General features: G+C 39.4%; 1 protein-coding gene across 3 annotated transcripts in view; it reads right to left on the bottom strand.

Annotated features, from left to right (window-relative positions):
• LOC144511874 (TBC1 domain family member 22B-like) overlaps positions 1–13,629 on the bottom strand; it is a 322,468-nt gene that overhangs the window by 103,382 nt on the left and 205,457 nt on the right. For all 3 annotated transcript variants that reach the window (XM_078242287.1, XM_078242286.1, XM_078242288.1), the window contains one exon: positions 6,943–7,018. In XM_078242287.1, the coding sequence (XP_078098413.1) occupies positions 6,943–7,018 (76 nt within the window). The remainder of the gene's footprint in view (positions 1–6,942; positions 7,019–13,629) is intronic.

Here is a 13,629-nt window from a genome sequence, read left to right as displayed (position 1 = left end):
CCAATGTCTTCTCATAAAATGACTCTCTTATCCTAGGAAACAACATAGTGAATCTCTGTTACATTCCCTCTCAGGAAAAATATATCCTTCCTTAGGTACTTAAGACCAGAACTGTACACAGTACTCAAAGTGCGGTTTCACCAAAGCCCTAAATAATTGCAGCAACTTCACACTCTCCAAATCCAATTCAACAAAGACTACCATAACATTTACCTTCCTGGTTGCTTTCCGTGACTTGTGTACTAATATTTATCAGTTTCACTCTTCTTGAAAAATATTCTGCCTTTCTACTTTTCCTACCCAAATGGATAATTTCACCCTTCCCCACATTATACTCCATCCGTCTCCTTCCTACCCACTCATTTAACCAGTCTATATCCCTGGTTCACCATACCTTCAGTCCCTTCATCCAAGCATTTATATAAATTATGAAAGGTTGAGACCCCAGCACGATCCTGATGGCACACCAGATCCTACCAACCAAAACGGATCCATTTATGCCAACTGTTTCCTGTTAACTAGCCAATCTTCAATCCCAGCAAGTATGTTATCCCCTTTACAATGAGATTTTAATTTTTTATGTGCAGCACATCCACCAGTTCCCCTTTATTCATAGTACGTGACTCCTTCAAAAAACTCCAATAAATCAGTTCAGCATGATTTCCCTTTCACAAAACCATGTGACTGCCTGATTGCCTTGATTTTTTTTAAGTGCCCTGCCATAACTTCTTCAATAATGACTTCTAACATTTTCCCTGTGACAGATATTAGACTAACTGGCCTGTAAGTTTCTTGCTTTCGGTCTCCCTCCCTTTTTGAGTAACATTTGTTATTTTCCAGTCTAATGGGACCTTCCCCAAATCCAGGGAAAGTTGGAAAATTAAAATCAATAAACCAACTATCTGACTGGCCACAGTTTCCAAGACCAAAGTCCTTCAGCCTGCAGACCCAACAATTAGTTCAATACCACTTTCCTGGTGATTGTAACATTCCTGAGTTCCTCCCTCCCTTCCACTTCCCAATTTACAGCTATGTCTGGGATGTACTCTATAGTGAAGACAGTGTAAAATACCTTAGTAATTCATCTGCCAAAGCTACTTTCCATTATCAAATCCTATAGTTTGTACAGGACCAACACCAAATTAACTCTTTCTTCTTTAAATATCTACAGAAACTCTTACTATTCATCTCTACAGTACTAGCATCTTTCTCTTACACTCTAGTTTTTCCCTCCTTATCAACTTTTATGTCACTCTTTGATTTTTATTACATTCGTTCTAACTTTCATTTATATGTTCCCTAGCTACTATGATTTATCTCACTTCTGTAAGAAGCAATTTGTCCCACTTCTCTATCTTCCTGTGCCTGTATCTTCATCTCAAGATTTTGCAGTAATCGCAGTTTCAGTTGGGTATTCCCTTTCTGTCTCTTCCCTTCGTCGCTTTCTCTTGGAAGTCTAGGCCCCGTTCTTTTGGATGAATTTTGACTGAGCAACCTGGTCTGTTTCAGGTTCTGTTTCTTCCACCCTTACCGACTAGCGATTTCCAAATGTTCGGCCAGCATCTTTAAACACAGCGTTATTGTAGACTTTAAACTCTACCTGCTCAGCTATGGATTTTAGCTGTTCTCCTTGCAGCAATGCTTTTGCATTGAAAGCAGCCATCGTCCTTTCTATTGTTAGTACTCTGTTGGAATTTCTTATTTTGTTTCAACAATTTTAGCTTTATGTTACTTTTCCTTCCTACTTTAAATTTCAGATTGGGCTCATTTGTAATCCATTTTATTCCAGATGACAGCCTCCAATTATCATGCAGGATGTTAAGGCATCATCTTTTATTACCCATGATCAAATATATTTATATGTGGACGTGTGTATTTTCTTACCCTCGGAGTGATTTGAGTCAATTTAAATAACCCAGCAACAAGCTTTTGTATTTTGAAAATGAAAACGTTTAGTTTATTTCTCAGACAACCTAGAGGTTAACAAAAATGTAATGCCCTCACATGACTTGTCCACACAGTCACACACAGAAACTAGACACATTGAAGGTAAGACACTAATTATAAAATTGAATTTAACACGGTCTCTATTTCGTTATTACTTTAGCTAAAGTGAAGGTCCAAAAATATAGAGATTTCTCAGTAGTGGTCATGGTTCCTAGAGTTGATCTGCCTGAAGGTTGTTTTCGCAGGTATACTTGAAGATGGAATAAAGTAATAACATTACTCTGCTGCTGAACTGGCTGCAGCACTAGATGACTACCTGTTGGATCCCCTCTCTCTCTCTCTGATGGAATTCTGTCTGCACCTCTCAAGATGTCTCTAAACCACAGTTTAATGTTTTCTGCTATATCTTTAGCAGGGACCCACGGTGCCTGTGGTATCATGTGACCTCACATCAATTTGGAGTCATTATCCCATTAAGGGATTGTGATACTTTAAATAACACTGACGTCTTCTTCCACCTGTGGGTTTTTTTAAGTGGCCAAAACCTTCTGATTTGACAGGGCAAATTTGCACTTTTTACAATGAAAGCTGATGGAGTTTCATTCATCCCTTTGCCAAAACTACAGTGACTCAACATCAGAAAAGGTATCTTTATCCTCTTGGGAGCGGTGGTGTAATCCACAAAAACTGTCTTCTACCTCTGAGGAACTATCATAAGTTTCAGCTTTATTTATTTTAAAATGTAGTCTTTGGGCGTCTGTCTTTAAATGTTATTCAGGTGCCAGACGAGAACCCCAAGATATATTACAAAACCACACCAGACCCAACAATTTTTCTATTTTGGTATGAATGTGAGGAAAGGATGCTTTACTCCAGGATTAATTCCACTGACAAATTAGGGATCTTTTTATCAAAATAAACTTTATTCATAACAAATTTTAAGTATAATTAACAAAATGAAGCAGTTGAACAATCTTTAAACATGAAAAGAACACTAATTTCTGACTGATCACTATTTCAATTCCAAGTAAGCAACAGTCTTTCCATGGACGTAAACCCCAGTTAGCAAATCGAGGCATACTTGCTTTAAATTGTGATACCAGCCATGAAGGTTCCAGAGACTTTTCAGAGAGCCTCTTCTTTTAACTGCTCCAGTCACCAACTCACTTTTTAAAATGAAAAGAGGTTTTCTGCTACAAGCCATCCTCCCATTAAACTAATGTCACATGACTGTCAATCACTCTAATCTGAAATCCTAGGGGACTGTAAGTAAACAAAAATGCATTAAGCCTTCTGCGAAATAACACTACATGGCATAAATAATTATCCTTCTTTTTCAGCATCTGAGCTGCATTCCATCCAGACATACTGACTCTCTATAGAAGAACACTGAATATTAAAGTAGTCCCCTTAAACATAAAATCGCACAGTATCTTCACAATGTTTATAATCACTGTCAAGGAGGTACTGTGTTATGACATTGCAGTATTGTGAAAACCAAAAAGTCATGTTGTGAGCGATTTAAAGAAAATCATAAGCAGAATAACAGAGAATCAATAATGACAAGAAATACTATTTCTGCACTCCTTATGTAAAACTTTTGCACTACAGTTAAAAGTTTGAAATACATTATATTGCAAGAGTGGAGGTTTCCTCTGTCCCAATGGTCTTGCAATGAAATTTGAAATATTGTACACCCCCATCCAAATGTTTGCTATTTGAAGACCTAAATTAAGTAAGCAAAAATGGATGTCTCCTGAACACAAATTGGTCAATGTAAATTGGGGGACAGCATGGTAGCACAGTGGTTAGCATTGGGTGCAGCACAGTGCTCAACACTGCTGCTTCTCAGTGCCAGGGGTCCGGATTTGATTCCAGCCTTAGGCGACTGTGTGGAGTTTGTATGTGCTCCCAGTGTCTGCGTGGGTTTCCTTCAGATGCTTCAGTTTCCTCCCACAGTACAAAAATGTGCAGGTTAGGTAGATTGGCCAGGCTAAATTGCCCCTTAATGTCCTAAGATGTGTAGGTTAGCAGTATTAGCGGGGTAAATGCTTGGGATTATGGGGATGACATGGGGGGGTGGGACTGGATAAGATATACTGTCAGAGGGTTGGTGCAGACTCGATGGGCTAAATGGCATCCTTCTGCACTGCCGGGATTCTATTCTATGATTACAGAACTGAGAAGAGGGAATTGTGGAGGGAATCATTGCACGATAATATGTGTGACTGGAATTTCCAAAGTTAAAACCAGGGCATATTGAAAAGCCTTGGGAAAGTGAGGCTCCGTGATGATTCATATGTTGGGCAGAAGTCTAGGGAAGGGTGAGTTGAAGTTAGGAGGTCATGTGATGACCTCTGCAGAATATATCCAGCTCTTGTTGGCAACCCTATTAAGATACCTAATTATTGAAGACAGGACTTAAGAACTGCAGACTTCTATTTCAGTAATATTTCTGCCTCAACTTAAAACAAACTGAACAAAGGCTTTGTTTCTCTATTCCACTTTAACTTTACTGTACAAGTACATTGGTAAGACCAATCTCCATTGAAAAGTCTTGTTTATTTTCATTTGCACACTGGGTTCCAACAAAAGACGTTTTCAGCCAGAAGCTGTGTTTTAAAGTGAACATACCTCAAGTGTGGGATATTTTGTTTGCAACGAGGGCCACAGGCTAATAAGCATTCAACTTTTCAATAAATAAAGTAGTCTTGCTACAAATGTACACCTCTTTTAGTAGTATGCGCAGTTTTGGTCTCCACAGTGAAGGAACAATGATATTGTTCCAAGTCAGGACAGAGTGCGGCTTGGAAAGCAACTTGAGGGTGATGGTGTTTTCATACATCAGTTGCCCTTGTCTTTTTTGGTCGTAGAAGTCTCAGGTTTGGAAGGTGCTGTCAAACGAGCCTTAGTGAGTTGCTGCTGTACACATTGTAGATGGAACACACAGCTGCTGATAAAGGGTATAGATACGCAGAGGGACCTGGGTGTGCAAGTCCACAGATCCTTGAAGGTGACGTCACAGGTGGAGAAGGTAGCGAATAAGGCATATGGCATGCTTGCCTTTATAGGACGGGGCATAGAGTATAAAAGTTGGGGTCTGATGTTGCGGTTGTATAGAATGTTGGTTCGGCCGCATTTGGAATACTGCGCCCAGTTCTGGTCGCCACACTACCAGAAGGACGTGGAGGCTTTAGAGAGAGTGCAGAGGAAGTTTACCAGGATGATGCCTGGTATGGAAGGGCTTAGTTATGAGGAGAGATTGGGTAAACTGGGGTTGTTCTCACTGGAAAGACGGAGGATGAGGGGTGACCTAATAGAGGTGTATACTGGGAACGTTTAAGACTCATCTAGATAGCCACATGAACGGAGTGGGAATGGAGGGATACAAAAGAATGGTCTAGTTTGGACCAGGGAGCGGCGTGGGCTTGGAGGGCCGAAGGGCTTGTTCCTGTGCTGTATTGTTCTTTGTATGTCAATGGTGGACGGAGAGAATACTGAAAGTGCTGTATGGGATGCCAATTAAGCAGGCTGCTTTATCCTGCATAGTGTTGAGCTTCTGAAGTGCTGTTGGAAGTGCACCCATCCAGGCAAGTGGAGATTATTCCATCACACTCCTGACTTGTGCTTTGTAGATGATGGACAGGCTTTGGAGAGTCAGGAGGTGAATTACTCCCTTCAGAATTTGCAGTATTACAGATGAGACTGCTGAGATCACATCTGGAGTACTTTGCACAGTTTTGAGAAAGGATATAGCATGAGAAGCAGTTCAGAGGAGGTTCACTCGAATGATTCCTAGAATGAAGGGGTAATCTTATCAGGAGAGATTGGGCCTACATCTCAGAATTCCTACAATGCAGAAGGAGGCCATATAGCCCATCGAGCCTGCAGCAACGACAATCCCACCCAGGCCCTAACCGCGTAACCCCACATATTTACCCTGCTAATTCCCCTGACAATAAGGAACAATTTGGCATGGCCAATCAACCTAACCCGCACATTTTTGGACTGTGGGAGGAAACCGGAGCACCTGGAGGAATCACACGCAGACACGGGGAGAATCTATTAGAGTTTAGAAAAATGTGAGGGGTGATGCTACCAAAACATATAAAAGAATCTAAGGAGACTTGGCAGGATGGATGCTGAGAGAATGTTTCCCCTTATGGAAGCGACTAGAACTAGATGACACATTAAAAATAAAGGGTCTTCCATTTAAGCTGGAGATAAAGAGAAATCTCAGAGAGTCATTCTATGTAATTCCCTTCTCCAGAGAGCAGTGGAGGCAGGGTCCTAAATATTTTTAAGGCTAAGTTAGATAGATTCTTGATTGACAAGCGAGTTCAAGAATATAGAGAGTAGACATCAAAGTATAGTTGAGGCCACAATCAGATCAGCCATGATCTTATCAAATGGCGGGGCAGGCTTAAGGGACTGAACGGCCTACTCCTAATTTGTAAGTGTGTAAAATAAATATTTAGGAGTAAAAATAAATCAATATTTGAGTTTCTGACAAAGCAAGACTACTTACAGACAACAACTGAATTTCTGTCACAGAAACTACCTGATTTGGTTTGATGTTCTAATACGAACAAAGAGCAGGAGTAGGCCATTCAGCCCCTTGAGCCTGCTCCAAGGGGCTCCATTTAATAAGATAATGGCTGATCTGATAGTTTTTTTCACTTCTTTACATTTAATTAACGAGAACAAGATGCTAAATTAATCAACAGGCATCAGAATGTGGTGACTAGGAGATTTTTGCAGTAATTTCATTGCAGTGTTAATGTAAGTCTACTTGTGACACTAATAAATAAACTTAAATTTATACAAAATAAATCAAAATGTCAAATTTTACCAGTAAGATTACTCACCTTAGAGTAAATAAAAAATATTTTTACAGAAAATCCTAAAGCCAATCTTAACAATAATAACTTGACAGAAATATACTTGCCACCCAAGTGATCTATTCAGGCATTCAATAAAATTATCCATACTCACCATCAATTCGACTGATGAGTTCTTCAAGTGCTTTGACTTTCTTCTGAATCCCCGGTTGTGCAAAAGTGTAATTGTCCTTTAGAGAAACAAGAAATACAAACTGCTTAAACAGTGCTTCAGCATTTAACATTATTAATTGAGAGCTATTTGTAATATTCAACACCGCTGGAAGGAAAGAAAAGGAACATTATGCTAGATTTGCATGTACCTCCACAACAGTTACCATGATTCATCAATTGGCTCTTTTGATTTGATTTGTTGTCACATGTATTAACATACAGTGAAAAGTATTGTTTCTTGCGCACTATAGGGACAGAGCATACCGTTTATAGAGAAGGAAATGAGAGAGTGCAGAATGTCGTGTTACATTCATAGCTAGGGTGTAGAGAAAGATCAACTTAATGCAAGGTAAGTCCATTCAAAAGTCTGACAGCAGCAGGGAAGAAGCTGTTCTTGAGTCAGTTGGTACGTGACCTCAGACTTTTGTATCTTTATCCCGACGGAAGAAGGTGGAAGAGAGAATGTCCGGGGTGTGTGGGATCCTTAATTATGCTGGCTGCTTTGCCAAGGCAGTGGGAAGTGTAGACGGAGTCAATGGATGGGAGGCTGGTTTGCGTGCTGGTTTGGTTCACCACTGTCCTTCAGGAAGGGAAGGGAACCTGACTTCTCTACCTAACTTACATGTGACTTCAGTCCTCACAAAATGGTTGATTGTTAATGCCATTGAAAGTGGCCACGTTACAGTCCATGCAGATAGTCAACCACCACGTTCTCAGAACAATATGGATGGTAGTACATTGTGAATTCTTGTCACATCTCAGGAAACAAACAAAAGCAAAATCATAGACAACCTAATTATTTAATACAAGCTAGGTGACCTCTACCATACATGCTCTCAGCGCTAGCAAAAGCCAACAAGAAATATTTGTATATTGTAAACATAGCAATTATATGCAGAATTATAGAAAGTCTGATTTTGAAGATATAACTGAACCTTACAATTCTGCTGGTGACTAAAACGTGGGAAGAAATCTCCCCTACTTTGAATTCTGAGGAAAGAGGATGTTTGAATTATTTTCCATGAATGAATGAGACACTCTAAAATTATGGAAAGCAAGAAATGGCAGATATTGTGTGTTTCTATATGAAGAAGTGAAGAGAGGTGTAAAAATTACAAGAATTTTAATAAACGCTGCAAACTTGTTTTTTTCATAGTTGAAAGGTTATAACTAGACTAACTAGCAGGATATAACTAGACTAAAAAAGGAATTTCTCTTTAAGAACTGACACAATGTAACAATAGATGAAGGAGAGAGACACACAGATGAATCTTGAACATAGTCAAACTTTGGCACAAAAGGTTTTTGTTGGATCAATTTATGAATGTTTTCCAGAATGTAAACTCCCATTGTACTGGCACTTAAAAGGCTGATTCATCAGTTCTACCATATCAAAGCTTGGGAAATAAACATATGTCAGGAACAATAAAACACTTATATTAACATAAAATAATAGAAGAAAATCACTGCGGATGCAGGAATCTGAAACCAAAAGAGAAAATGTTGGAAAATCTCAGCAGGTCTGGCAGCATCTGCAAGGAGAGAAAAGAGCTGACGTTTCGAGTCCAGATGACCCTTTGTCAAATATTAGTACATATCTCTGTAATATCCTCCAATCCTTCCAGATATCTTTGTTCATCTAATTCTGGTTGCTTTTTAACTGCTGCATCATGGGCGGTCGTGCCTTCAATTGCCTGGGCTCTAAATTTTGAAAATTCCCTTCCTAAACCTCAGCCTCTGTACCTTCCTTTAAGACGCTCCTTAAAACCTCTCTCTTTGATCAAGCTTTTGGTCGTGTAGTTTAAGGGTGTTTGGGTTAGTAAAGGTTAATGTGGACTGGCTAACAGTACCACCCATATTATGATATAGAATGTCACATGACAGTGGACTGAGTACAGTAGCAGTCTAGCAGAAGCCAGCACGAGGACAGTATCTAGTAAGGGCGGTACCTTGGAGATATAAATAGTTAGGAGTTACCAATAAACACAATGTACAACCACAAAAGCCTTCAGATCTCTTAGAGAGGCACTGAACCAAACCTTACAACACACTGTTGCCCTCTATCACCTTATTGATGTCAAACGTTGCTTTATATTGCTCCTGTGAATCGTCTTGGGACATTTTATTACACTAAAGGCACAATATGAATGCAAGTTGTTGTTGTGCTATTCGATCCATAATAATAGCCCAACACAAAATGGAGGGAAGAGCAAAACAAGTCAGATGCAGGAAATTTGAAACAAAAAGCGGCACGGTAGCACAGTGATTAGCACTGCTGCTTCACAGCTCCAGGGACCTGGGTTCGATTCCCGGCTTGGGTCACTGTCTGTGTGGAGCTTGCACATTCTCCTCGTGTCTGTGTGGGTTTCCTCCGGGTGCTCCGGTTTCCTCCCACAGTCCAAAGATGTGCGGGTTAGGTTGATTGGCCATGTTAAAATTGCCCCTTAGTGTCCTGGGATGCGTGGATTAGTGGGTAAAATATGTAGGGATATGGGGGTAGGGCCTGGGTGGGATTGTGGTCGGTGCAGACTCGATGGGCCGAATGGCCTCTTTCTGTACTGTAGGGTTTCTATGATTTCTATGAAAAAGAAAATCACTTAAAATGTTCACCAGCATCCATGAAGATATAGTTGGAATTTCAGAGTCATGGCTCCAAGGTGACCAAGGATGGGAACTAAACATGGAGGGCTATTCAGTGTTTAGGAAGGACAGACAAAGGATAAGGTGGTGGAGTTGCACTGTTGATCAAAGTAGATATTGATACAATAATTAGCACAGACAATGTGGAATCTGTCTGGGTCAAATTAAGAAACAAGGAGCAAAAAACATTAGTGGGGATGGTTTATAGACCACCAAACTGTAGTAATGTTGGGAATAGCATTAGACAGGAAATCAGAGATGCATGTGATAAAGAAACATCTGTGATTATGGGTGACGTTAAACTGCATATAGATTGGGTGAGTCAAATTAGTCACAGTACAATAGAGGAGGAATTTCTGGAATGCATACGGGACGGTTTTCTGGACCAATACATTGAGGAATCAACAAGGGGATAGGCCATCATGGACTGGGTATTGTGCGATGAGAAAGGATTAATTGGTAATCTAGTTGTGAGAGAACCCCTGGGGATGAGTGACCATAATATGATAGAATTCTTTATCAAGGTGAATAGTGAGGTAGTTCATGCTGAGACCAGGATCCTGAATCACAATAAAGGTAACTATTATGGAATGAAGCATGAGTCGGCTATGATGGACTGGGAAACATTACTGAAAGGAAGGACAGTGGAGAAGCAACGGCAAGCATTCAAGGAAGGTGAACTCCAAAAGTTGTTTATTCCTATTTGGCACAAGAGTGGAAAGGGAACTGTGGCTTACAAGGGATATTAGAGATAGCATTAGATTCAAAGAAGAAGCATACAAATTGGCAAGAAAAAGCAATAGATCTGAGGACTGGGAGCAGTTTAAAATTCAGCAAAAGTGGACCAAGGGATTGATTAAGAGGATGAAAAGAAGTTTTGATAAGGAGCTGAAGGAAATCAGTATCAGTAGAGAAATTGTTTTGGGGAAATTAATGGAATTGAAGGCGGATAAATCTGCAGGGCCTGATAATCTTCATCTCATTAAGGAAATGGCCCTAGAAATAGCAGATCCATTGGTGGTCATTCTCCAAAATTCTTTGGACTCTGGAATGGTTCCTACAGATTGAAGCTAATGTAAGTCAGCTATTCAATAAGGGAAGTAGAGAGAAAACAGGGAATTATAGACGAGTGAGCTTAACGTCAGTACTGGGGAAGTTGCAAGAGTCCATTATCAAGGATTTCATAATACAGCATTTGGAAAGCAGTGGTATAATCAGACAAAGTCTGTGTGGATTTTTAAAAAAGGAAATCATGTTGGAATTCTTTGAAGATCTAACTAACAGAGTTGACCAGGGACAACCAATGGATGTGGTTCATTTAGACTTTCAGAAGGCTTTCGACAAGGTCTCACATAGCAGATTACTATGTATAGTTAAATCGCATGGGGTTGCGGGTAGTGTCTTGAGAAGGATAGAAAACTGGTTAGCAGGAAGCAAAGTATTGGAATAAATAGGTCCTTTTCCAAATGGCAGGCAATGACTAACGAGGTACCTCAGGGATCTGTACTTGGGACCCAACTGTTCACATTATATATTAATAATTTGGACAAAGGGAACTAAATCTATTATCACCAAATTTACACATGATACAAAGCTGGGTGGGAGGGCGAGCTGTGAGAAAGATGCAGAGATGCTGCAGCGTGATTTGGACATGCTGAGTGACGGGGCATATGCATGGTAGATGCAATATATTGTGGATAAATGTGAGGTTATCAACTTCAGTAGCAAAAATAGGGAGGCAGGTTATTATTTGAATGGGTGTAAATTGAGAGAGGTGGATACTCAGCGAGACCTTAGTGTCCATGTACATCAGTCACTGAAAGTAAGCGTGCTGGTACAGCTGGCAGTAAAGAAGGCAAATGGTATATGGCTTGTCTAGTGACAGGATTTGAGTATATGAATAGGGATGTTTTACTGCAATTGTATACGGCGTTAGTGAGGCCACAGCTGGAGTATTGTGCGCAGTTTTGGTGTCCTTGTTTGAGGAAGGATGTTCATGCTTTGGAGGGAGCAGGCCTCCCTCCCTCTCCCAGAGGAGAGACTAAGTTGGTTAGAATTATATACATTGGAATTTAGAAGAGAGAGAGGGGTTTTCATATAAACTTTAAAAATTATACAAGGACTAGACAGGGTAGATTCAGAAAGAATGTTCGCGATGGTGGGGGAGTCCAGAACTAGTGCTCATAGTTTCAGGATAAGGGGTAAACCTTTTAGGTTTGAGGTGAGGAGAAATTTCTTCACCCAGAGAGTGGCGAATCTGCGGAATTCACTACCACAGAAAGTAGTTGAGGTGATAAAGTTGAGAGATTTCAAGAAGGAATTAAAATATCGCTCTTGGGGCTAAAGGGATCATGGGATATGGGGAGAAGATGTAATTAGGGTATTGAGTTTGATGATCAGCCATGATCATGACGAATGGCAGAACAGACTCGAAGGACTGAATGGCCTACTTGAGCTTCTATTTTCTATGTAAGCTCCAATTTCTGGTCAGAGAATTTTCATCAGAACCTGCTGAATGTAGGGGCTTTTTAAAAAAAAACATTCTTTAATAATTTGTTTATTTTATAAATCACAGATACTGTATTTGATAATACATCAAAATGTTGTCCTCTTAGACCTTGAGATGTTCCTTGTGCCAGCAGCTATTTTCCAGTTAGCTCTGTAACCTTTACTTGAATAACCCAGGGACTTAATTAGTGTAATAAATTATATAGATGCAGTTGAGAAAATCAGCCACAGACAAGTTATGTTGCATACTAAACATAAACAAAATGTTACCACTGTCAATGTAGGAACAATACAAAATAAAAACCATTGATCTTTCTGCTTAAAATGCTGCAATAAAGATTCGGCGAACTGTAGCAACGATTATACCTTTAGGGAGAAATTTCAAGTTACCAAAGCCACTGCCTAAAGTTGCAACTCATATAAAGGGGTGTGCTGCTTATAAATTTTCGCTAAAAATAAGTTATTATATTCCAAAGGTCCATCAGTTACTTCTTTCCTCCCTCTGTAGAATTTATTGTCTTACAAATTTGATTTGTTAATGCATTGAGGTGCTTTTGCCAGTTTATTTTAAATATTTCTAAAGTCAAAATTGTATCGAACTCTCCAACAAAAGAAAGAACCTTGTGCTAATTCACACTTAACAATAACCTGATACTTGGCATCAACAGAGTGCAATGAAGTGTCCAGCAGTAAACTAAAACCTGCAGGTTGGGCCACTGATGCTGGTGATTACCAATTCAGGGACTGATTGTACAAATTGTCCAAAAAATGACATCAATTAGAAGGTTTAACTGCCGCTAAATGAGAACACATTTATATAGAAAAGGGCTATAATTCTGATGTTTGTACAATTAGATTAAATTAGGTTGAATAGTTTGCCGTGGCCTTGTTGGATTAGAACGCAAAAGATTTGTTTTAATGCTTTATACCTTTATGATATATGGAGCGCACTAAACTGTACTATTTCATTTCCGATCTTATTCTAAAATGTGTACTTTTCATAATTCATGAACTTGACCATTGGTCTTTCTTGGGTAACATAAATCTAGAAATGCACGACTCATTGGACCTTATACAAGTCCAATGTACATAATGCTTGAATTGGTTGTAAATGTATAAAATAAAACTTCCACGTTATCACTAGAGCTTGATGTTGTGTTTTTCTAAATATAAATAAGCTGATAAGGATTTAATTTGGAAGTTTATTTGTTAGAAGAAATGACATGGGGGGGCAACAGCATATGACAGTAAACTGACAAGCAAATTATGTGCGATATTCTTTGGTAAAGTGAGGTGAAGGAACAAATTAAAATTAATTCAGATATAAAAAATAGTGTTACCATAAAAGCGATTGCAATTTTCAAGAAAAATTCTTTAAACAGGAGCATTTAACTAGAAGATAGTTGAGAAAGGGATTTTATTCACATTTCTTATCCACAAACCCTCAACAACCCAACAAAATAAGTTAAGCCGAGGGGTC

The sequence above is a fragment of the Mustelus asterias genome, chromosome 25 (genome assembly GCF_964213995.1).
Source record: "Mustelus asterias chromosome 25, sMusAst1.hap1.1, whole genome shotgun sequence".
In the NCBI taxonomy this organism is placed as follows: domain Eukaryota; kingdom Metazoa; phylum Chordata; class Chondrichthyes; order Carcharhiniformes; family Triakidae; genus Mustelus; species Mustelus asterias.
This window is presented reverse-complemented; position numbering and strand designations above follow the sequence as displayed.